Here is a 26,210-nt window from a genome sequence, read left to right as displayed (position 1 = left end):
ATGGGGGTTTTATATTGAAATGAAGAGGAGCGTTCTTCTTGCTGCACGTCAGCCTTCTCTCTTCATCCGGCTCTATTAAACCTACTTGAGCGGTGGCTGATTTAAAAAAAATAATGTTGTGCTCAATAACGCCTAATGGATACACGCACAATTTCACATTTTAGTTTTTTGACTTGTGTGTGCCGGTGGTCTTCACATGGTGATTGGTGGTTTGTTTGCAGGCTATGAGATGGAAATCTGCAGGGGCCACAGGTGTGATGCATCAAGGTGGTGCTCTATATACAAAAAGACTCCAACAGGGCAACTGGGTAGCATAGTGGTTTATTCTGTTACCTACCAACATGGGGATCGCCGGTTCGAATCCCTGTGTTACCTCCGGCTTGGTCGGGCGTCCCTACAGATACAATTGGCCGTGTCGGCGGGTGGAAGATGTGGGTATGTGTCCTGGTCGCTGCACTAGCATCTCCTCTGGTCGGCCGGGGCACCTGTTCGGGAGGGGGGTGGGAACTGGGGGGAATAGCATAATCCTTCCACGTGCTACGTCCCCCTGGTGAAACTCCTCACTGTCAGGTGAAAATAAGCGGCTGGCGACTCCACATGTATCGGAGGAGGCATGTGGTAGTCTGCAGCCCTCCCCGGATTGGCAGAGGGGGTGGGAGCAGTGACCAGGATGGCTCGGGAAGACTGGGGTAATTGGCCGGATACAATTGGGGAGAAAAAGGGGGGAAATTCCACAAAAAAAAGAAAAAAGAAAAAAAAAACTCAATGCTTTCATATTTGGAGCTGCTAAGCACTGAGAGTCCATTAGTGAACCTACTAAAATGACTGTGATTGGTAATAATTGAGCATGATCCAATCGAACAGTTAGTGCTTCCGCTCAAATTGCTTTTCCCAGAGTACAACATCCAGCATTACCGAACAGAATTACATACCAAAAAGCTCTATTAAAAACACAAGAATCCTTTGATTATATGGTAAGGGGGAGTATTGGACATTGTCAATCACAGAAGTAGTGTGGCAAGTTCGCAAAAGGAAAAAAATATATACACGATAGTAGACCTCTGCTCTATTCACACTATTTTCACTCTCTTTTCCTCAGTCGCCCTCCTCCCCGATCCCCGCCAGTAAACCTCTAATGAACATACCAAAGCTTCCCATAAAGAATGCCACACGGTGATGACGTGGTGCTGCACGCCTCCGTTAACAACAACATCTCACTGGAGTTTAAATGCTCGAAAAAATAAACTGGCTGAGGAAGTCTTGTGGTGGGGCAGTAAAAGGCAACTGGCTGGGCCATGAATGGGTTAGATTTTGGCTGACAAGTCTTTTCTGACAACGTGTTGAATGGAAAACAGGATGGCAAAGACTTGGGAAATATCCGTGCATTAACTATATCTGGATATTTGCCAAGAACTGAAACTCAGCTCTTCAAAATTGAGGGGTTTTTGTTTTGTTTATTTTCCTTTCTTTTTTTTTTTGAGTGCAGATTCACACACAGATTCGCTGCTGGAAACTGTAGTTGCATCTGAGGTACCAACAGAGTCACATCGATATTAGCCTAACCAAAACTGAAAAAAAATATTACAATATTCGGAGCCAACTTTCAATACAAGGTCGCTGGGATGAATAGAAACTCTGTAAAAACATTCTGACGAGGAACCAACTCTGAAAGCCTAACCAAAATCAGCAGAGGGCATTGCCTGGGAGCAGTCATCAGCCCAGAATTTGATTTGTGTCACACAATTTTACAGGACAAAGCCTCAGTCACACCACGTTCCGCCAGCGGTGAGTCGCCAGGGCTTGCATGCCCAAAACTGTTGGCAGACTAAGTTTCCTCTGTGCCGTCTGTGAGACAGGCGAGGCCTGACTCGGGTGTGAAATGGAGGCTGGCTGCGTAAACAGTGTGTTGTCTTTGGCACAGCCAGTACAACACACATGGTCTCCGCTCTCTGGCATACACAAAAGGGCGAGCTAGCATATACCCCATATACCCAATACCATAAGCAATAGGTAACCTGTGCCTCTAAATGTGGCTTTTGAATATGCATTTCCCAAAGGCTAATGGTATTGTGTTTACAGTAAATCGCAGCGTTTTGTTCAATATTTCTCGTTTGACTTAAATCGGCTCTTGCTGGAGAGGCAATATTGCATCAGGCATGGGCGCAAGTCCATGAATACTGGGATGGCATCCAGCACTTCACCTGTGCCCCCATCCATAGGGTTAGTGGTTGTGTCAGGAAGGACATCCGGCGTAAAATTTTGCCAAATCATTATACGGCTTGACAAGACCATACCGGATTAGTCAAGGCTCCACACAAGCTTGGCTGAGGCCCTGGATAACAACAGCCATCATTGGTACTGTGCCCTCACAGGGTATCAATGAAAACTGTACAGTCCGCTGTGGTGACCCCTGAAAAACAAGGAACAAGCTGAAAAAAAAGAAGAAGAAGAAGAAAGAAGAAGAAGAAAAAGAAGACGAAGAAGAAGAAGACGGCAGCCCTTGCTGGCGAGATATTCTCTGCAGGGTTGAAATACACAATGTGGCTTTGAGTCTTGAGTATTGTGTCTGTTGAGACCTTGGGCAGCACAGTGACCCAGTGGTTAGCGCTGTTGCCTCACAGCAAGAAGGTCCTGAGTTCGAACACCAGGCCGTCCCATGTCCTCTCTGTGTGGAGTTTGTATGTTCTCCTCGTATCTGCGCGGGTTTCCTCCGGGCACTCCGGTTTCCTCCCACCATCAAAAAAGACATGTATGTTACGGTTAATAGTCCTGTCTGTGCCGCTTACCCAAGGCAACAGGAAGAAATAACTGGAGTTGGTCCCTGGGTGCTGCACGGCAGCTGCCCACTGCTCCTTGCTATACAGCTAGGATGGGTTAAATGCAGAGAGTACATTTCATTTGTATGCATGTACAAAATGACTGATAAAGAGTATTCTATGCTATTCTAACAAGATATTATGTCCCTTCAACTGTAGCAGCTCTCTTCAAAGCTGTAGGCAGAAAATAATATTTTTCACTACTGTTCAGGGAACCGAAATCCCATTATGGTAGTACAAGAATCTTCTCAGACTAAGTTTTCCAAAAATAACCAGTGGACAAGGTCTTTGTCTTTGTTCCATGTACCAACAAAGCCAAGGTTTGGGCTTTCATTCCCACGGTGCCAATGGCAATGAAAAGGTATTTTGAGTAAAACTCAAATGACCTTGCTTTGTATGGTACAGCAGGTGATAAAATGAGGCCACCTGGTCGCCACTAGGTATCGGTTAGCTCTGTCATTATGTCTGTGGTCTCCCTCATTTTTAAAATCAGTTAAGATTTGAAAATCCTCTAGTGTGCAACAGACATTAGAAAGCCCTCCAGATCTTTCAGCCAAAGTGCTTTTAGTGTCAACGTGTTTACATTCGGCAGCCACGTAGGACCTACAGGACTGCATTCCTGCATGAAATCTTGCCAAAGAAATTCATCAGCACATTAAGACGGTTTACCCCCTCATTAGGGCAAACCCCCCCCCCCAAAAAAACGAAAACATCCCACCTCCCACCTTTTTTCTTTGTACTGTAGCTACTTGGCTCATCTCCCAACAAGGGTTGTTGAGTGTTTCCATACAACTGGTGATGGGTGGGGGGAGCTGAGGCAGACCTGGGTGCAGGTTAAAAGTACAGTTGTTCTGTTGTGATGGAGTGCCATTTCACACAATGATGATCCAGACAAACCGGTGCACATTACTCTTACACTGCTGATGCCTGTTTTGATAACATGCAAGTACCAGTCATGTTCACTACTGTTACTAGTTGACTGTTATTTTGGGAAGAAAATGAAAAAAGAAACAAAGATATACTAGGTTTCTGTTTCCTCTACGGGAAAAATCTGGCATTTACCTTTACGTGAACAACACACAAAAAAAACAAAAACAAACCAAGTTTTTCATGGTTCTTTAAAACTCACTATTTTGCCCCATATGGGCCTGCCAACCGTGCCATAGCCATATTGGTATTCTGTATGTCAACCCCATCCCAATCCATCCGTCATGCAATAGACAGCAAAACACCAAAGAGCCAAACAATGAACAACAAAGACATCAGGGCTTGAGCAACCCTCCACTTTGCAACAACTGAAAGCTATTCTTTGACATTAAGATCAGGGTATATCTTTCACTGACAAACTCACAAGTACTCGTTGTCATCTCACGTGCTCAGTCGGCCTCTCAGACTCAAAATCACACAGTGGAATTAGGTATTAGTGGATTCCCTCGGAGATGCACATTAGGAATATGGGGGATTGGGCACAGAGGTACAATCTGGGAACAGCACTAATAGAGCTAGAAGGAAGTCTGGTTTCTAGTTTAATGGGACGTCAGCAGAGGAGAGACCCTGTGCTTTTGTACAAACTTGTTGGTTATTTCAGAAATCTGGGTGGTGGTGGTGGGGAGTCTAATAGCGTTTTTCCAATGCCACTTTTGACTGCACCAAGTCAAACCATGTCATGTTGATTTGCGTTTCCTTTACCAGTTTAAATGCGCCTGTTCTGCCAAGTTGCATCCGAGATGGACAATTTCTGGAGTCGGGCCAAAGCGTGTCAGACCCGCCTCCAAGCAGGCTGTGGTGACGTCAGATGGGCTTTGTCTCTTCTAGATCCAGTTCATCATCCCGTCTTTGTTTTTCAAGCAATAAGCAGTAGATGCCAAGCAAAATAGTAACAACAGCTTGAAAATCCATGGTAAGAAGCTGCTAGCAACAACCGTTGCTCAGTGCAATAGTAAACAGTGCTAAATGATGCCAGACGGCATCGGTCCTGCTTTGTTGAGCCACTGAGCAGCACAATTTGCCCCAATATTTTCCACCATATTTAACACCTCTCTAAGCCAATGTATAGTCCCACAGTGCTTCAAACTCTCTACCATCATTCCTGTGCCAAAGTCCTCAAAGATCACCTGCCTCAATGACTTCAGACCAGTTGCCCTAACATCTGTGGCCATGAAAGCATTTGAGCGCATCATTCTGTCACACTTGAAATCTTGCACCTCCCCAATGATGGACCTATATCAATTTGCCTATCAAGCCAACCGGTCTGTTGAGGATGCAGTTAGCATAGCCCTGCACCATGCCCTGAAATACCTGGACTCACCAAACACCTACACACGCATCCTGTTCATAGACCTTAGTTCCGCCTCCAACCCCATCAACCCACTCAAACTCTTTACCATACTCTTGGATATGAACACTGACCCAGCCATATGCCATTGGATTCAGATCTTCCTGTGGAACAGGCCACAGAGGGTGAAGGTTAATAACCTAACCTCTTGCCCTCTTACCCTCAGTACAGGTGCTCCTCAGGGCTGTGTTCTCTCCCCCTGGCTCTTCCCACTTTACATCCACGGATAGTTCTGTGAAAATAATAAAATACGAACGGATACAACCATACAGACGACACAACCATTGTAGGCCTCATCTCCAACAATGATGAAACCCAGTACCACACTGAAGTAGACCAAACAAACCAAACAAGTAGACTGAAGTAGACCAAACAACAACCTTCTGCTTAATACAGCCAAAACCCAAGAACTCATTATTGACTTCCGATGCATTCCACATCCCAAAACACCCATACAAATGAACGGGGACCCCATCACCATCACTGACTCTTTAAAATTCCTCGGAACATACATCAGCAATAACCTGAAGTGGGAAATTAACACTGAACACACCACTGCAAAAGCTCAACAACGACTTTATTTTCTTTGGCAGCTTAATAAATATCGGATCAAACATAAACTGTTTAACTTGTTCTGTTTTACTCAGCCATTATCGAGTCCATCATAACATCTTCTATTACAGTATGGTACGGCGGCACGGACAGTCAAACATGGAAAAAACTGCAGCGGATTGTCAACAAGGCATCCAAAATCCCCACACATCCTGCTCATCACCTCTTCCAGCTCCTTCCCTCAGGAAGGCGCTACGGGTCACTGTCCACTAAGACTAAACGCTTCACAAAGTTTTTTTTTTCCCTAGCTACCAGGACTCTGAATTCCTCCCTATAGTCCCCTTCTCACACACCATTGGCATAAATACCACCTTTCACCTAATTGTTATGCGTGATATGTTTATTTCTGCTATTGTGTAACTGTATTGTTCGTGATAATATGTGGAGTGTCTGTTGTTGTCCATGTATGTATTGTGCTGCAGAGGTTTAATGTGTACCAAAAACAAATTCCACCGGCCTTGGTCGTGTGGCTAATAAAACAATCTACTCTAATCTAAAGAGGCTACTGCTTTAAAACATCGTTGAGAAGAGGGCGCTGCTTTTAAATGTCAGACTCAAGACAAGCGCATCATCAGTTAAAGACACACCTTCAAGCGGGTAGCCCCGTTGTAATGGAAATGCAAACCCCGGTCGCGCTGGCTTTACGTGCCGAGTCAAACTGAGTCGAGCAAAGACAGCACGTGTGTAGAAAAGCCCTATAAGCCTGCAATCTACGGGAAACGGCAATGTCTTCCCCTACCGTTCTCCTCTACTTTAAACAGATCAGCTAACCACACTGGCCTGATAAGATCTGCAAACCAAGAGTGGCTAATAGCTGACCATTCGAGGGAGCTAAAAAACAATATAATATCTTTAAAAAAAAACTGTCAAGTCATCCTTGTGTCTTGGGGTGTTCAGAATGGTCATGGAGTTAATGTGGTCAGCTGTAATCTGGAGATATTGGGTCTCATTCCAGCATTGAAAGTGATTGTTTACCCTGTGCAAAATACACCGCACTAGCTGGCTGCTCCTACTCTCTAACTAGAGGGCTAAAAGGGAACTTCCCCTTTGTAGTATTAATAAAGTAAATCAAATTTAGCATCTAATCTGGTAGCAACTCTACCACAGTGAAGCGAGAGGCATACCTCGATATGTGGAAAGTGAATTTTTTATTCTATTCTTGTCCCCTGTGTTGAGTTCCTCCTTGTACTGTGCTGGAAAACTTCCACGCTCCTTTGCACTGCCTCTGGCTACATCAGCAGCAGTAAGGGAGCAGGTTAGCAGGCCACACGGATACAAATCTGTTACCAAGCCACACTCACTGCAAATGCCTATTAACTAATGACTATTAGACCAACACTCAACACAGTTTCCTAATTATAATGGCTGCAGTCGCACAACGATTAAGATGTATCGAGCTGACAGGACATTAATTGCAAGGGGCAGAGAAATAGATTTTGATTTCTCATTAACGGTTGTCATGGTTACCTTTTGAGAGCTCTCCTGTTGGTCCGAATGATAAGGCGGGGGGGGGGAATTGGGGGGGGTCAATGGAGTACACACAAGTCTACCAAGCAAAGCTGCAGCAGAGTTATTGATCTGTGACCATGGCTCTGCTCTTTCTGGACAATCGGACCATTTCCATGAAGCGAGAGTACAAGATGATACAAACGCAAAGCATCACCACAAACCTTCGAACTGAGGAATGGTTTGAGCACTGGTTTGACCTGGCCATGTGCTCAGCAGATCTATACGTTTCCAGAGGAAAACACAGTAACCACGTTTTCCATCATAAAATAGATTCATCAACAATGTTAAAAACATGCAGTTAAATCAAAATTATTGATTTGGTAGCATAATCTAGTATTGTTACACTTCCATCGAAAGAACTTTGCTCACATTTTTTTTTTCTTAAGAGAATCTGTGTTTTTGAAATACTGTCTTATGGGAGGGAGAAAACTTCCAAAACATTATTTTTTTTCCATTAGAACCAGGCATGTTCGTTAGTGCAATGGTGAAGTCGTAAGACGACAACCGGATAGAAAGGACAGCAAAGGTTGCAGGTGTAGCTAACCAGAGGATTGAAAATGGCAGTGATATTCAAAAAGGAAACTGATATTGTGATTATGGGTTCAAAAGAGATGCATCTAGGTTCCAGATACCATTAGCTGTATGACTTAAGTTGTCATAACTTTAGATTAAAAAAAAAACCCCGCAGCCACAGATATTGTTGCATTGGGGGAAAAATATCCACAAGTGCGTGGATGGAAAAAGAGCTCCTTGAGTTAGCAGTTAGAGCAAACTGATTGGCTAAAGACTTGTTCATATGGGATGAACAAGTCTTTAGCCAATCAGTTTGCTCGGCGGAGGGCTCAGCATTGCATGCAAAGCCTTACCAAGGTCTGTATAGCTGAAATTGTCATTTGTGGAACGGTAATGGAATTTTTTCCCCCTCATATTCACAAAGACTTTGGGGTCCTCATCCAGCACAATAAATTTTCTCGTTAACGTCCTCGGTTGTAAAAAAGTCAAACTGAGGCATTAGGCTACAGCAACAGCTTCAGCACACCCGACTGACAGGGAAGAGGTGTAACGATACACAGCAAAAAAAGAAAAAGAATATTGGACTTGCGGTTAGAGGACGCAGCAAGTACATGCGAGAGGAGAGGCGCACAGCTAATTTGGACATTTTACCTTTAAGGCCTTCATTGTGTTACACTTGTCAACTTACACCAAATTGTCAGACGTGCTACGAACACATTTGGGTGAAGAAATGGTATCAAAACATACAAGCAACAAGGAATGCAAACTCATACAACTCGGCTACTTTGCTCGTTGCGAAGCTAGCTAACATGGCTGCAGGCTCAACCTCAGGGGGAGACAACGTAGCTTGCTCGCCAAGGTATAAGCGAGCCCATCGCAACACGACAACTATCCTCCCTGTTGGAAAGCCACCGGACCAGTATAAAGGAAGATAAAACAACGCCGATACAGGCTTCATCTCAATCATTACTAGCCTCTATGGACGTACTACGAGGGAAGGTGAATTCGTTTAACTATCTCACCAAAACAGATACAATAGTGGGAGAACACTTTTGAGTGGCTTACTTCAGCTGAAGTGGCCTTCAAATCCATAGAGTCCCGGGACAAACTTCTCCAAGAGCACTCAGAACACCTGGAAAACTAGTCCTGACAATTCACCCCACACATTGTGAACGTACCGGATGGCAGTGAGGCTGGAAACCAAAGCAGTCCATAGCAGACTCACAGATGGAGACGGTGGGCTCGGAGGTGTTTGCCTCACCTCCTCTGATTGACCACGCACACTGCGCCGGACCAGAACTAGGATCCCCCAAGTCCAGGTCTTTTCATTGTATACTTCCATAACTACTATGATAAGGAAACAAATAATAATATGGGCCACGAAACACGAATTTAAGTACTGAAATGTGACTTGGACAGTGTACCAGGACAGTGCAACCCTTGCTAGAAAGAGAGCAGCTTTCAATGATGTTAAAAAAAAAGAAAAAGGGAGCTGTAAAGAAAATGGGTCTGCTTTGGACTGTTATACCCGGCGCACCTGCACGTCACCTTTGCAGGGGAATCTCGTTTAGTTCTGGAGAAGCAAAAGCCTTCTACGATCGCTGAATAGCCCAACAGACCAGTTCAAGAAGTCACGGCATCAAAATAAAACTGGGTCACATGAGCGGGTGTGCATTGACGTGTATATACATCATTGCTCATTTCCTGGTATGCCGACCTCTCTTTTTTTCTACATTGTCGATGATATGGTTACTGTTATCTCTGCTATTATTATTGCTGGGTGATAGCTACTCTTTTATTATACATATCACCATGGCCAGATTAGCCCACCAGGGGGCCCTGGGGCACACATGTCCATTGCCCCCCCAGCCCCGTCAGATAGGCTATGCAAACAATACTAAACATTATTAAAAAAAAACTAATGCAAATACCCAACACGGTAGTCGAATACCCCTGACCTTCTGGGGCCCCTCATGGTCCGGGGCCTCGGGGCACTCACCCGGCATGCCTGGCCCCTAATCCAGCCTTGCATATCACCATGTGTAGCACAAGGTCAAGGCCTGATAAGTTTCAAGATATACTTGCTGTGGGTAATTACACTCAACTTTACTATTTTTATTGTGGTGTCACAATATTATAATGTGTTGAGAGAACTTCCCAGTCAAGAGAAAATAGAGGAAGGCCGTACTGGAAGCACAAAGATTAGGGGGTTCTGCAGCTAGCCCGTTAGGGGGACCAGCAAAGGAATGGTGTTTTATGTTCAAGTGGTTCTAGGTTTTAGGGCTTTATACAGTTCAGAATTGTACGGGATACAGACTGCCTCCATGTAATCTGAACATCGTCTTTACTGATCATTTATTCACATTCATAATTCATACTTTTATGAATTTTATTTATTTTATTTGAAATTGTCATTATTCATAATTGGTCTCAGGATTACACATACTCCAGTAAAACTAGTCAGAATAGTCATTTTAAAAGTATAGTATGCTCCTTTTGCCACAGCTTGCTCCTAAAAACTACCGTTCCTGAATACAGTAAGTTCGAGGCCATGGGCTGAGGCAGAGGTTATCGGCGCCTCTATCTGCACGTTTGGTGAAAAGCCAGTGTTTTCATAGATTTGAGCGTGCGTAGTTGGTTCTCACAATGTGTTGAATGATCAACACTGATACAAAGACCGACCCTGCCTCAGGCAGCAGCAGTCGGCATGGATATCGCTGGTTCGAATCCCTGCGTTACCTCCGGCTTGGTCGGGCGTCCCTACAAACACCTGTGTCTGCGGGTGGGAAGCCGGATGTGGGTATGTGTCCTGGTCGCTGCACTAGCTAGCGCCTCATCTGGTCAGTCGGGGTGCCTGTTCGGGGTGGGAGGGGGAACTGGGGAGAATAGTGTGATCCTCCCATGCACTACGTCCCCCTGGCGAAACTCCTCACTGTCAGGTGAAACTCCTCACTGTCAGGTGAAAAGAAGCAGCTGGCGACTCCACATGTATGGGAGGAGGCATATGGTAGTCTGCAGCCCTCCCCAGATCGGCAGAGGGGGTGGAGCAGCGACCGGGATGGCTCGGAAGAGTGGAGTAATTGGCCGGATACAATTGGGGAGAAAAGGGGGGGGCGCCCACATTTTTCCCCCCCTTAACATTGTCTTGTGAAGAAAAAAGCTGTGATCGGCAATGTGAGAGAATAACCTTGGTGCAGTGACACCAATCTCTCTCACACACACACACACACACACACACACACACACACGTTTATTGTGTTGTATAAGTCTACAATTCACTTTGTAAGCTAGATGTGTCCATTGATTAGGTCTGACTGTGCATTAGCTCCACATCTTGACTCACTTTGCAGTAGGCACATTTGTTGACTTGTGGCCTAACTAGTAATGTAGACTACATTTTACTATCCATGCATAACATCAGCTTCGGCTGCTGTGTTGCCACATTGATAGGTCACTGCCTACCCAGGCAGAGATTTCACCACAGATTACAGCCTGCATTGCACTTGTTTATTTTGTGTATACCGAGTTATTATTACTGTACAGTGCTACTTGACAATTAGGCAGTGTATGGTTGTGTTCTCTGTGTTTCGGAGAATAAACATAAAAATGACAAAAAAAGTAAAATTTTCCCCTCATATTCTTGTGATAGCTTCCTCTCTCTCTCTCTCTCTCCCTCTCTCCCCCCATCATAGGCTTGCGATAGCTTCCTCTCTCTCCATCTCTGTCCCCATTCCTGCTTCTCTCCATGGCGACATGAGGCCAGTCGCTCCCAGCTGCTCCTCTCATTCTGCTGCAAGCCACAAACCAGCAAGCTCAACACCCACACTACGAAATGGTGTGTGAGAATGAGAGCAACACTGTATGTGTGTGTCTGTGTAACAAAAGAGAGACAGGGCGAGGAAAAGACAAGGAAAGAGAAAGGGAGAGCGAGAGCGAGAGCGAGTCAGAAAATGACTGGTCGCAGGATCGATAGCATCGCTTTGTGCTCTGTACCGGGCATGATTATGCTCTGGCAGCAGTCAAACGACATGAGCGGAGCGGTGTGTTGCATTAAGGGCTTGTGCTGAAAACCACTAGCTTATGTGCACAACAGATCTGCACAACTATTACTGTATAGAATACCAAATCACATGTTTAATCTTTGATAACTTTAGAACAGTGCTTCATTTATAGTTTGAATTTAGCCAAGGAGTTAAAAAATTTTTTAAAGTGCAGTAAAACAACTTACTAGATCAACCATTCCAGCCTATATTAAGCAGGACACGTAGTAGAAGCCTGTATGCCTGCACACACACTCGGGCAAGATGGAGGCAGGGGCACTTTTATCATTTGAACACCCCCAGGTGTGTGCACATAAACACATATCAAATGTGTAAACAATTTTATAAGCCACATGTGTATAAACGAGATACGGTAAGGCAAGAGCAGGGGGATGGGGAGGGGGGCTATTTCAGTACACATCCCAGTCTCCTGTTTCACGGAGGGCTCATTGCTGCAGCCCAGCTCTCAGCTAGCTGTCATGCGAAATGGCAGTGTGTGTGTGTGTGTGTGGGGGGGGGGGGCGTTGGTTCACTTTGCACTGTGTTCGCGAGCAACAGTACTGTCAACCTACATCAAACTACAGCTAAGTCATCCAACCATCTGAGCGAGAGGCCCGCAGTATATACTACCATATTTCCCGGACTATAAGTCGCTGCTGTTTTACTCGTCCGGCTGTTCCTGTGACTTATACTCCAAAGCGACTTTTGTCGGACGAATACGCTGCATTTCAACTAAGGCCACTAGATGGCAATCTTTAATCTTGTGACTCAAAATACTGAAAATACTGCACCACCATATAAATCCGACTAATCCACCGAAACAACTTATATATATATATTTTTTTTCCCCCTCGCAACAACACTTTTTTGCTGAGCGCAACTTATACTACGATGTAGTCTCTGTGTGTAAGAGAGCGAGAGAAAGGGAGACTGCCTGGCCCTCCATGGCTACAGCATGGCAGCGACACTATCAGGGTTAGAGGTTCAATTCCCACTCGGGCCATCAGGGTACCAAATGGCATTATGTTGTGTTATTATTTAGGGATTAAAGAGGCAGTGGAATTTGCAAAAAGAGACGGGAGAGAGAATGAGAGGATGAGGAGAGTGACTCCAAAGATGCAGATTATGAGCGAGCGAGAACGTCAGAGAGAGAGAGAGCTGTGACCTACTTCCTGAGCTCATCTCCGCGGTGCCTCCATCTCAGAGTGAGGATGCGCCACTCTAATATACAGCTTAATCAACTCCACACACACATACGCACACACGCAGTCAAAAGCATTTAGATATGCACTTCATGTACTTGCAAGGCAGATGCACACACACACACACTTGCAAAAGCCATTGCCAAGACACGGCATCAGTATGCACGCAAAGAAGCACACACACACACAAACGTGCACCCATAAGCATTCAGATATGCGCGCAAGTACTTAGAAGCGTGCAGACATGCACACACATGCACCCAGATGCATGCCGATACACACACCTTCATCTGTCTTCAGACATGCTTTTTTGACTCTTGACAATGTTTTCCCAGTGGGAATGGTCTATCTTCGCTTTTGACTGACAAAAAAAAAACTACCCTCCCCCCGGCTGTCACCAACACCCAAAAAACAGTCAGAATAAACAGAACCTCCAGAGACGCCAATTCCCTCTAAGATGGTGTGTGTGTGCGCGTGCACGTGTGTGATGAGGGTTAAGGTTGAATCTCCGGCTCTTTTTGCTATTCCAAAGCTGCATGTTGGTGGGTGGCAATGAAACCTGAGCCTGGAAGCTTGTGAAGGGCTTGGTTGCTATGCAGTGTGTGTGTGTGTGTGTGTGTGTGTGGGGGGGGGGTTCTGGGTTCTGGTTGCTATGCGGCCCACAGTTCATAGCAAGCTGCTAATTGGCTAATGCATGTGGTGTGGAGAGGGTTAAGGCAGGACAAGACTGATGGCTCAGGTCTGTCCAGAGAGAGAGCTAGAGACAGAGAGAGTGAGAGAGAGAGAGAGAGAGAGCGAGAGATCAAATAAATGCTATTTTGCCGTTAACTGAATATTATGATATAAATCGTGATATATATCGACACAGCTCTACCCTATTTCTGCCCGATTCCTCTTCTTGTACTAAAACGTCTCTTTCTCCATGTCCCATTTTCTGAGAGTATTTTTTTTCTTTCTTTCAGTTCTAAGAAATTCGATTCGCTCGCCAGCGATCCCGCACAACACAAAACTGACCTTGTTTAGAAACCTGCCGCATCTTTCCTTGCAAGGACGGCGGGGGGGGGGGGGGTCAATTTTTGTGCCTGGCAATTTAAGAACACAAAGCATTTCCCCAATATTGAAATATCAATTTTTGGATTGACTCTTTCACCCAGAAACAGACACGTTAAGGCAGATAAAGAGAGAATGCAGGAGGGGTGTGTGTGTGTGAGAGAGAGAGAAACAAAGGGAGTAAAGGAACTTGAGACAGAAAATTCGACCGAGAAACTCAAAAGATTTAGGGGGATACGGAAAAAGAAAGAAACAACAGTGCAACGTCTATATCTCATCATTAGGAAGGGAGACAGAGAGCGAAAGAGAGAGAAAGAAAGAAACACGCCGAAAGGGCAACATCGGCCGGCTGCAGACAAGTGGAAAAGCCCAGCAACAGGGCCTTAAATAGCTAGATGGCTGGAGATAACGTGACGCTGGAGAAAGCCTGATAGCTCGAGGCATGTGTTGTGCTCAGCATATAGGAGCGCTGTGCATACAGAAGCGCCCCGGTCTTACTCACGCATGTGATCACATGACCTGCTGACAAGGCCGGGCATGTAACCGTCTTCCCGTGATGCAGGGTGCCGGTGCTGGGCGGTGCACTGCCTTCCCATCTGGGATCCTATACACCTCCATCTGTATACCACGCCGCCTCGCCTCCGTGAGTCCAAACACTCATTTCATGTGACGTAGCACACATGCCGCCTAATTTGGGGGTTAGGTTAACCACGATTAGTCGGACAGAAACACACGCTGCTCAGACAGATGTGATGCAAGGCAACCTAACAACGCCACAAGTGTAAACGCTACACCCCCCCCCCCCCCCCCCCCGCCCTCTTGTCCTTTTTTCCAACCAGCCAAAATGGTTGGAAAATGGTGAAAGTGACAGGTGCATTTTTGACTACCGCGGCCTCGAGAGAAAAGAAGCGAGCGTGTAAGCTAATTAGCCTCCTCGCTTTGAGTCCGAGTAACAGTACCCTTTCCAAATCACCACTGAGGGGCCCTCGGTGGAGAGGAATCGGGGACTTGTGTAGTTGGGGTACCCCATAATCATGTGATCTCTGTTGTTTGGCTAATCTTCTTAAGGGCCCCCCGACTCTATTCTCCAGTATGAAACCTGATATGGCGGCTCAGCCAGCTTTAGCCACAAGCTAATTAATCCCCGTAACCAAAGCGCCTTATTAACGCCCACAAGACACAAACAATCGCTGCTAACGTACCAGAAGGTGTTATTTGGTACAATTGCTGGGTGTTTGTATGAGCCACTCGATGTGTAAAGCGTGGCACTATTTTTACGAGTCAGGAGTTCGGAGTTATACCGGCGAGAGGGACAGGGATGCAGAGAGACAGCGGTGGGCAAGCAGCTGGTGACCGGATAAAGAGAGGAGAGGAGAGGAAAGGAAAGGAGGCATTGTGGACGTCGTCTTAAACCTCCCTGCACACAGTCATGCTTTGCCGGAGACGATCATGTGCCTCCCATTTCTCGCTACTCTGTCTTCGGGCTATTAGCGTCCCCATGTCTTTTGTTTGCCCCTCTTTGGAGTATGTATACATTTCTCTCCCTTCGTTTCTCTCCGTCCGTCTCACTCCCTCCTCGTTTCTCGTTCTCTCGTCAACTCTCGGCCCCACCCCGCCCGCCCTCGCACCCCACCCCCCACCCCCTCCCGGCACTGTCTCTTCCCTCTCTTATCTGTGACAGAACAAACAGGCACATTGTGTTTTGGGAGCACCGTCAGGGCAGCACAGAAGAGCTCATTTCACTGAAACCCAGATCGGATATCCATCCACAGGGGAGGGGGCCTTCGGGGGCCTCCACAGCTGGGATAAATGACAGAAATAAAAAGAGAGGGGGGGGGGGGCTGAATAGAAAAAAAAAAACAAAAAAAACAAATGAGAGGATTCTCACACGACAGTGTGGGCGGAAGGGGGACAGGGGAGATTACTGCCATGCGGTATTAAGAAGCTGCAGTGATTGAGCGAGTTAGACAGTGACGTGCCTTTCATTCTCAGCAGAGGCAGCAAGGCCACATAGCAGTCTCTGACATCACCGAAAAATGTAAGGAGTACAACGAATGCAGGTGATATTTCACCTTGGCAGCGAGTAGATCGACCGTGGGAGGGTGTCCTGCCGGTTACGCAACGGTTTTTCTCTCGCTAAAATATCTCTCGTTTGGATACCAGCGACAGCCAGTGCGATCCCTGTCCTCGAGCAAGGCACCAACCCTGGTACCTTCTCCGCGACCCTCTGTGGACCAGGTAAACGTCGGACCGCTAACGTCTAATACCGTGCCTTTCCTCCATTTACCCTATGCACAGCAGCAGTCCCAGTACTTCTGATGAGTCCCACACGAGGCGCAGACTAAAAAAAAGTTTAGGGACAGTGTTTAACTGGAGCATGGGCGAAACGCGATGCCGATCCTGACCTAAATACAAAGAAAAAGAGAGAGACAGCGTGAGAGAGACAGAGAAACGGAGAGCGAGAGAGAGAGAGAGAGAGAGAGAGAGAGAGAGAGAGAGAGAGAGAGAGAGAGAGAGAGAGAGAGAGAGAGAGTGCTATGGGTTTGTTCAGAAATAACTCGCCATGCCTGCCCCTGCAGAGGACGGGCGACCTCTGATACAAGGGCAAGAAAGGGAGCCAGACTTTGTCCTTGGCTGCCCGGGTGCCAGACAGAGTCATTCATACCTCATTAGTATTCTCTGACCACCAACCGACTCGTCATGCATTTAAGCACATCACCTTGACATAACACTGCATGCAATACACACTGTAAAAATCACTTTAATCACAAGAGTATTAAAACTGTACAGCGATGAGAATTTTTGTCATTGGTGCAAAGACGAAGTGGGTCCTTCGTTTTAATCTAGCTGGAGTGATCTAGAATAAGATAAATACATTCACCACAGGGTCCCCCATGACTCTTTTGGGATAGTTTTTTCCACAATTACGGCACATTTTTTTTTAAAACTGCAACACCTTAAAACTGATTCTAGAATGGATCCAGATTAGGTTCCCAGCCCCTACATCTACACTTAACACTGGAGGCTTATAGTATTGACCACTTGTAGGAATGGTACGAGACCAGCGAGGACCTTGCATTCAACACCAAGGGATCTGGCACCACAGGCAACTAACCGCAGACCACAAAAAAAGCAATAGGCGTGGTGACATATTCTTGTGTTAACAAATGGCAGTTTACTCTGTCGACCATAGTCAATATTTGTGTACTCAGGAAGTGGCAGGTAGTATATCTGTGCGCGGATTAGCTCAGTGTTCATTGCAGGTTTAACGGTACAGCCGGAAACGCAGACAAAGCTGAGGTTTTACTGGTCCCCCTTTACAACCGCTTAGCCACCACTGTGTCATCCTCTTTTTACAGCTCCGACTTCTACTTTGCCCTGTCAGTGGTAAGTTAAATATACACATCCTATCAACCTTTGCAAGCTGAAAATGTATGTTTACACCACTGCGATCTCCCAAAAGCACCGAGGATTTGCTGGCAGTTAAAACATATACTGCAACGTTACGCAAAGCAGTGGTGCATTTGAACTTTCCAAAAACAGGAGCTAAAGTGAATGCTTCAAGGATCGGTTCAATACCACGACACGTGTAGTGTTTCAAAACTATTTTGGGACCACGTTGACCATTGTTACTTGTCAACACTTGCACACGCTAATGGCGACAAAACAAGTTGCACAGTTAACACATGTTGCATGCGACACGAAAGAGCGACACGCTCGCAGACTGCACAAGCGGATGTTTGACGAGAAGTCAGCTCCTTTTTGAGCGTGCACAGGGAAGGGAAGGCAGTGGATGGACACAGGGTGTTAGTCAGTCAGGCCTCTCTGACAGGGAGCTATTTAGTTTGAAGTCCTGACCGCTCGCTCAGACTGCTGTACTCCAAGGCAATTAGAAAGAGCGCTTATCTGGAGAGTGACTACAAAGACTGTGGGGAAGAAATTAGGGAAGGGGTAGAGAATTTTCTGTACAGTCAAAGAGGGTCTCCCTTATGTCTAGTAGTGGTGTGACGGGAACTTAGTTGATCTGTACGGATCGCCCCCCCCCCACACACACACACATTGGTTGTTTATGTATGCAATATAAGCTGGTGTGTTCACGTGAAGAGGGCATGCTGGATCCCAACGAATCAATCGGGGACGCTTCCGTCGCAAGAAGTGCAGCGACAGTCATGACTAGCGGAGGAGCAGAAGAACTTGAAAAGCCTCCCGCATCATTTAAAGTGGGGGGGCCAATTTCTTTGTGTGTTTTTGAGGTTTTTATATCATTCTGCAGCTTCACAGTAGTGTTCCCCGTGTTTTCAAATCTGAAAATTCACATTTTTGTCTTGAGTATGTATGTTTTAGCATCGAAATGCTATTTACCCCTTTTTCCCCCCCATGTGACCTGATGTAGGTTTCTGTATTCACTTTCGTCACTCTCCGTGTGGGTCCGCGCCATAACCATGCCGACATACGCCTGTGGTGTGCCGAGTAGGCGGAATTTGCACACCGTTTAAAAGGCGTCTCAGCTGGCACACACGCCGGATGCCCTGCTCAATTCAGCAGCGAAAGTGGCGTGTACGCCTACCTCGACCACATGGCTGATACAAACACAACTGGGTAAGCCTGGATGCCAAGCAACAATCAGCAATCTTAAATTGATGAAAAAAAATTTTTTGGTGTATCCGCTAAATGCGTTGCACCTCTGGGGCATCGTTATCTCGTCCACGATTAATGACACAATAAACCTTCATCGCTCTGACAGATGCATGCTTTGTTTAAGGTGATGCCTCCTCCTGCCGGCAAATGTTTTCCCCTCCATTTAAGAGATATGCTCCTCCCTCATCAACACTTCTCGCTGGATTGAGCCCTGGCTGTAGGAAAAGGAGCCCACCCACCATCAGCGAACTTCATGTGTGTGTGTGTGTGTGTGTGTGTGTGTGTGTGTGTGTGTGGTAGTGGTGGTGGTGGTGGGGGGGGGGGCATCAGCACTAACCCACGACTGATCTGTGACTCAAAACCATGATCACAGAAAGTTGAATCAGTTCATCTGGACACAACATTTATTGAGAGAAATGTTTCATCACTCATCCAAGTGACCTTTTCAGTCTCAACTGACTGCAGGTACCCCCACCCTTATAACCGATACAGTGGAATAACGACCGAAAACGATTGGTTTCATATGCAAATTTCCGTGAGCATTAACCAGTTTCCATGGCCACATTCACAGAGGATTGGGGAATAGCTGCAATCACAGCATTGTAAGATGGTGACAGATGTACTCTTAGCCTCCCCACTCGGTTCAGGGATGGTTGTTTCCTCTTCATAGATGGCCTCCTTCACTTCCCGTTCAAACCAGCCTTCCTCCCTATCAAGGATGTGCAGATCTTCATCCTTGAAAGAGTGTCACCATCTTACAATGATTGTGAGTTTTGTAATACAGCGCACCCCTAACGTTTAGTGTATAACGATTATCAAAAAAGGTTATGAACTAAGTCATGTGACACGCTGGAAGCCGATCTTCCCATCTAGATTCATCTTAACAAAATCTGTCGCTTCATATACAGGCAGTGCTCAACTCAACCGAAGCTCAGCGCCTCAGCTAGTGAGTATGCTACTAACGCTGTGTTTATGTGCATTTGTGTGTGTCTGTACATAAGGGCCAAATGAAATTAACTGTTTGTTTAAATTTCATGTAGAACTGAGTGTGTATGGGAAGTACAGCCCACATGAAACTGAGTGCATGTTTTGCATAGTTGTGTTGGGTTCAAGGAAAATTAATTGTATGCATGTGTAGTTTCCATGTGGATTTGAAAAAGTGCGTGTGAGTGTGTGTGCGTATGTCTTAGCAGGACATTGGACTCACCCTCAGCGCCTCTATGACTAGGTCACGGGCCTCAAGTTCTCCCTCCATGATACTCAGGAGAGTGAGTAGCTCTGGCTTGCTCAAATTATCCATGTTGAACTCACATTTCTGAAACAGATGCAAAAGAGAAATGTGTTAAAATTTGAAGTCTTGCCCATCCAGGTAGCGTAGCGGTCTATTCCGTTGCCTACCAACACGGGGATCGCCGGTTCGAATCCCCATGTTACCTCCAACTTGGTCAGGCATCACTACAGATACAATTGGCCGTGTCTGCGGGTCGGAAGTTGGATGTGGGTATGTGTCCTAGTCGCTGAACTAGCGCCTCCTCTGGTCGGTTGGGGCGCCTGTTTGGGGGGAAAGGGGGAACTGAGGGGAATAGCATGATCCTCCCACGTGCTACGTCCCCCTGGCAAAACTCCTTACCGTCAGGTGAAAAGAAGCAGCTGGCGACGCCACATGTATTGGAGGAGACATGTGTTAGTCAGTCTGCAGCCCTCCCCGATTCGGCAGAGGCGGGTGGAGCAGCAACCGGGACAGCTCGGAAAAGTGAGGTAATTGGCCAAGTACGATTGGGAGGAAAAGAGTGAAAAACTAAAACAAAAAAATTGAAATCCTAAAGAGAGAATGCTGTACTTTTCAAAATGGTGCTGGCACTCACTACCATTTTTTGACCATCTTGTTGAAATTTATCCCACTTTGCACTTAAAAGCTTTCCGGAACAGGACCCTTCATACTTTTCTTAAATCAGGTCCTGTAATGATGACACATGACAGCAATACGGCACCATCTCAGATTCAACCCAAATGGCGGGGGGGGGGGGGTACACCTAACAAATGTGCTTCTTATTCACAGTTGCCAATCGGTCTCATTTGGCCCAGCCTTTAAATTGGGTTAAATGTATAAACCTACCTTGAGGCCATTATGGTCTAATTACATTCAGCTAGGCCATTAAGTGCTGTTTTGGCTTGGAGGAACCACAGGGCAAACGGGTGAAGATGACGATAATTGGGAGTGACCAGGCCGCTTTGCACTGCGCCTTACTTCAATTAAAAGCTTTTTCCGGCCTGCTTGTAAAATAAAAATAAAAATTGTTACATGCTGCCTCTGTCAAATCAGCCTGTAGAGGAAACTCGTGAATTGTCAGATCAGGTCAGTTTTCTCCATTTCTTCCCCAAGCCTAAACTTTTCCACGACTCTATGCCATTTGATGAATAGAGCTCAAGTCAAAAGGATGAAAAATAAAAAACAGTAATATTTTTGTTTGATTTTTTTTTTTTCTTCAGTTTTTGTTATATACATAAATCCCACTCATTTCTGATGGAACATTGCTGTCTATCCTGATCAGATCCCTGGGTGTAGCAACAGCAGCTGGTTGTTCAATACTGCCAGACACACGAATCAAAATGCCACATTAAGGAACCATGAGCCCCCGCTCGTTCACAGCGTTGCCTAAGAGAACAAAGCAGGCCATTTACTGGCTAGTTAAAATAATTTATAAAAAAAGAAAAAAGAAAAAAAAGGGACACAAGCCCACAGAGAGGCCAACAGATAACACTGGAACACAGTGACAGCAGAATTTCCATTCAGTAAGATGGCCAATACTGCAAACCATCTGCTGAGAAAGCCTTTTGGAAGCAGAATCACATCCAGCTGCATACCCCTGTATCTGGAAGCCTTTTATCCGGCTATTTGTTGAGTAAAACCTTAATAAACCAAAGTGAAACAAGAAAACCAAGAAACGTAAAGAGTCAATCTGCCTCTGGTGCAAATCAGGCATATTGCTACCTGTTCAATTTGGCAATGCTCAATCAACCTGCTATGGGGGGGGGGGGCAGATTTATGAGGACGTGTTTGAACCTCGGCCAAGTTGATTCCATTTCATCGCTGGTTGCAGACATCTTCAAAGGCTTCCCTTAAATCTCAAGTAAAATTCGCCTTAAGATCTGTCTGCTCGCTTTCTACGTTTCCTCTGTACTGTCCTGTCTCACGTGACAATCCACCACGAGCGCAAAACAGCTCATACTCTCAAGTGACTGAAGCGGAGGGGGAATCAAAAGGGATAATGAGCCCATGGGAATTAACCGGCTGACTCTACAATCAGATCAACGGTCTATTAAAACATAATAATTTCTATTGAATAGGAATTGGATGTTTTGTGGCCCGCTCAGCTAAATTGTTGATGTGTACCAATATCTATTTCATATGATATGACGCACTAAGGTAGCGCTGAAAACTGGCCCCTCTGCTCCACTCGGTTTCAAAATACAGATTTAAGGCAGTCAAACCGTGGTCACTGTAAACTACAGCGACCACAATTCATTGCATTTATGGTGCAGCGAATAGTGCTGCTGAGACAGTCCACTTGGCGTTCCTTTAAGTCGTGCGGGTGCCAGTGCAGACGCTCCCTCTCTAATGTAGCCGACGCAATTTGTAAATAACGTGAACCATTAGCGAGTCAATTAATGTTAAGATTTCCTTCGCAAAACCAGCCGCGATCAAACGAAAGTGTAATAATCAGCTAACGCTTCATTTGCGAATAAGCTAACGTGTGCTTCATTACCTTATTATCAAGTGAGCGACTTCTCCACCGAGCCCAGTGCCCAAGCAAAGATGGAATTCTTCGCTAACTGAGAGGTCAACAAATACAATCTACACGAGATATCTTAATTAGACGTATACACTCAAACGAAACTTAACACAGCCCGAGCAAACAGTGGCTCTATGGTAAACACTGGTAACCTACAGACAAATGTTGAAACAGCAGCGATTCAACTCTATGGGCATACTCACACTAGGCACAACTGCCTCGTACCGTCCCCAAGCACGACTGCCTCCTCTCCCCCACTTCTCCGCTCACATTGTGCTTAACGTTACGGGCCTGCACAAGCTTACGTCGTCACGACGTGACTTTCTGTGTTGCAGAGAAGCACTCTCGCATAGCACAACGGAGTTCATTTTATTTACCTTGTGGCTTATTAGGAGTCGTTTTTGGGGGGCGATGACACTCGACCCTCTCACGTACCTTATAGATTCATCAATTATGCAACACAGTGATTTTCAGTAAATTGTGCTGCACGCATAAGAATGCTTTTCTTAAATGGGACAGTCGCATAATTGATGTCATAGCGCTCGAGATCCACGCTTGGGCACGGTTGGTGATCACACTAGATGCGTACCACTCCCGAGTCCAGCTGGACCATGCCCAAGCCCACCTCTAAGTGTTGAGCCTGTTCATTCCTATGGACTCCAGCATAAATCATGTGTCCTTAAGCTTCGTCATACCACTTTTCTTTCCCTTGAATCGATCAAGGCAAGATCGAAATTTAAAGCAAAAGGACGTTCCAAGAGACAGCTCATTCACTTTGAGTCCAGCGATCAATTCCTCGGCCCTCTTCCCAGCAGCGTTTTGCCTGCATAGAGGAAACACTCGGGAGAACTGGACGCCTCGAAACCCTCCCTCAACATCTACACTGTCATGTCACGTGGTTTCCCTTCTGTCTTGCTTCACGTGTTGTACGGTTAGTGATGGTTATGACAAACCGGCTGCCACCTTGGAGGAATGACAACAGAATGAGACCGGTAACACCCTCCCTTCCTCACCCCTCATTCTCCTCACTTATTTCAACACAGTTTGGCCACTGCGTGGAAACTCAGCGTTTTCTTTGCTAGGTAGGGGGGGAAAGTTTAAACCGCTCCTTTTGCAATCCCTCCAACAGTATGTTAAGTCTCTTGTTAGTACTAGCAAACATTCGCCAAACGCTCCAAAAGACAGGCCTCTATTGCACAAGGCCCTCTGGCAATTACGGTAATGTTTGGGTAGGTGGGGGGGTCACATTTCACCACAACCCAACAGGTCATAAACATGTTTTGCTCCACAATATCTGACGGGAGAGAGAGAGAATACAGGGGGAGGTGAGCAGCGGGCCTGCCTTTCATCGACCTTTGACCTAACGTCGAACCAAGCGGGGTCAGGATTTAAGAGAAAAACTTCCCCCAACGACAGTGAACAAAAGAAGATCTGGTGAGAGCGAAGCGCTTTATTTAACCGCGGCAGCCATAAGACGGGTTGTCATGGAAGCGGAAGCCTCCGTTGGCGAGATGGAAAGAGGATGACAGGGCTCTGCAAAAGCAGGTGGTTGGTGAGGAGGCTCGTTGGCTCACATGCCTCCGAGGCACCTGTTCACCTCCACACTAAATGCAAACTAGAGCATGGGCTGTTTGAAGGGGCCAGCGCACCAAGCACACTGAGAAGGGAGGCTGGCTGACATGATACTCCCAGCTATGCCAGCTGAGTCACTGAAATTAAGACCAATTTAGAAAGGTGTCCAGTGAACAGCCCACCCACACCCCCCACCCTGCCCCTGCACCATCTCTGCCCCCCCCCCCGAGCCAACCATCTCTCACCTCCTGCCCCCACCTCCTCCTTTTTTCTGTTTCATTTCAACAGCTCCCAGCATGTCTTACCGCCCCACATCAAACCCCCCCCCCCCTCTCTCCTCATGGGACGTCACTGCCTTTCTCCTCATTTCCATCTGCCCCGCTTTTCAGCTTCACATACGAAAGACAAACTCGTTCCGACCATTCCGCTGGACGGCAGGACTTGTCCGGCTCTGTTCGATGAGTCTGACCGAGAGGGCCAAAAAAAAAAAAACCCCGAGCCAGATCAAAGTTAAGTGGTAAATGGCAGACGGCCCATTCTGCATGAGTTGACCGGTCAATAATAGCAATGGACCAGCTGACAGAGAGACGGGGTGTGGGGAGCCAGCCAGGGAGAGGTCCCACTGACCTCCACTGACGGGGGGAGGGGGGGAGGGAGGGGGGGGGCAAACAGACAAGATTAATTTGCACAGAGGGGCAGCGAGCCGGTGTCTTGGCACATATGCCGCAACCCGCAAAGGGCAATCGTGAGAAATCACAGCTTGCTGCGTGTAAACAAGAGAAGCTCATCCCTGATTAGTAACGCCAAACAAATACTTCCAACAAATACGTTACTCGTCCCATTACGTTACTTTTTTTTTTTTTTGCTCCTGATCTCGGCGATCAACACAAACACGCCGGATCGAGGCAAAACGAGGGTGAACCAAGCGGCCCGTTGAGACGCAATAAATGGGGGGGGGGTGTGGGGGGGGCTTTCTGTTGCGAGAGGACCATTTTGATTCCGTACCGCGCAGACGCTCGAGACCTCTCGGTCCACACTCAAGCGACGCATCAAATCGTGAAGAATGGCGCCGACGTTATAAATACACATCTACATACAGACACAGGTTAGATTCCCATTTTCTTATTAAAACAGGGCCCAAAAAAACAACAACAACAACAACAACAACAACAAAACAAAACAAAACCACTTTGGCGTCGATGAGCGTCAGCCAGTTGCCCACTGCGATGCGAGCGGACCGGGGCTGCCAGCGACGACTTCGACCGCAACCAAAACCGAGCCCGGACCGGACACGATGCTGCCGTCACGGCTGCGAGGCTAAACAAAGCCGCACGTTGCGGCGGCACCGTGGGAACACCTAGCCGGTCCGGACCGGACCGCGGCCGCCTCCCGGTATATCTCACTGTCTGCCCCCCCCCCTCCACCACCAACCCCCGACACATCGCCGGGATTACGTCCGGACCGGACCGCTGTCGCTTCAGGAACCGATACGCGAAACAGATGCCCACCAACCCACCGCCCACCCCCACCAACCCCCGGGTGCCCCCCAAAAACGGGCACAACCGATAAAACGCTTCTCCGGCCGTTTTTGCCCCCCCCCTCCTTAATTCCCCAAACCCGAACGTCTTACCGCATCCACGCTCCCCAGCACGGCGGTGGCCAGCGTCTGTATCGGCGGAGGAGGAGGAGGAGGAGGAGGCTGCTGCTCCCCGCTCGTTCCCTCCGACGCCATCTTCGTCCGGTAAGCGGTCTGCTGTAGCGAGGGCACCGCACGCGCCGCACGGACGACCACGCATTCGGCGCTCGCTTTGACTACTGCGCTGCTGAACGCGGGCCACGCGCGGCCCGCCACATCGGGGGCACGAGAGAATCGGGGGGGGGAGGAGGGGGAGAGAGAGAGAGACCAGAGAGAGAGAGACCAGAGAGAGAGGGGGAGAGAGAGACGGTCTCCGCCGTAGACTAAGAAAACCGCACGCACGCACGGCTGTGTGTGTGCGGACCCCGGGTGGAGGAGGTGTGGGGGCTGTGGGCGTGGGGCGGCGCAGCCTGCCCTCCTACTCCGACTCCGCCAGATGCGAAACCCCGCCGCGCTGCCCACTTGAAAAAGGGAGGGGGCACGGCCAGTGAAT

General features: G+C 47.1%; 1 protein-coding gene across 1 annotated transcript in view; it reads right to left on the bottom strand.

Annotated features, from left to right (window-relative positions):
• The window catches only part of cttnbp2 (cortactin binding protein 2), a 129,312-nt gene extending 103,350 nt beyond the window's left edge, over positions 1-25,962 (bottom strand). Inside the window, exons 1-2 of the mRNA XM_056281552.1 lie at positions 25,712-25,962; positions 19,923-20,030 (exon numbers count right to left, since the gene is read on the bottom strand). Of these exons, the coding sequence (XP_056137527.1) occupies positions 19,923-20,030; positions 25,712-25,813 (210 nt within the window). The 5' untranslated portion in view covers positions 25,814-25,962. The remainder of the gene's footprint in view (positions 1-19,922; positions 20,031-25,711) is intronic.
• Between the last annotated feature and the right edge of the window lie 248 nt (positions 25,963-26,210).

Source organism: Lampris incognitus, chromosome 6 (assembly GCF_029633865.1).
Source record: "Lampris incognitus isolate fLamInc1 chromosome 6, fLamInc1.hap2, whole genome shotgun sequence".
Lineage (NCBI taxonomy): Eukaryota > Metazoa > Chordata > Actinopteri > Lampriformes > Lampridae > Lampris > Lampris incognitus.
Note: the sequence above shows the minus strand (reverse complement) of the source record. Positions and strands in the feature narration are given on the sequence as shown.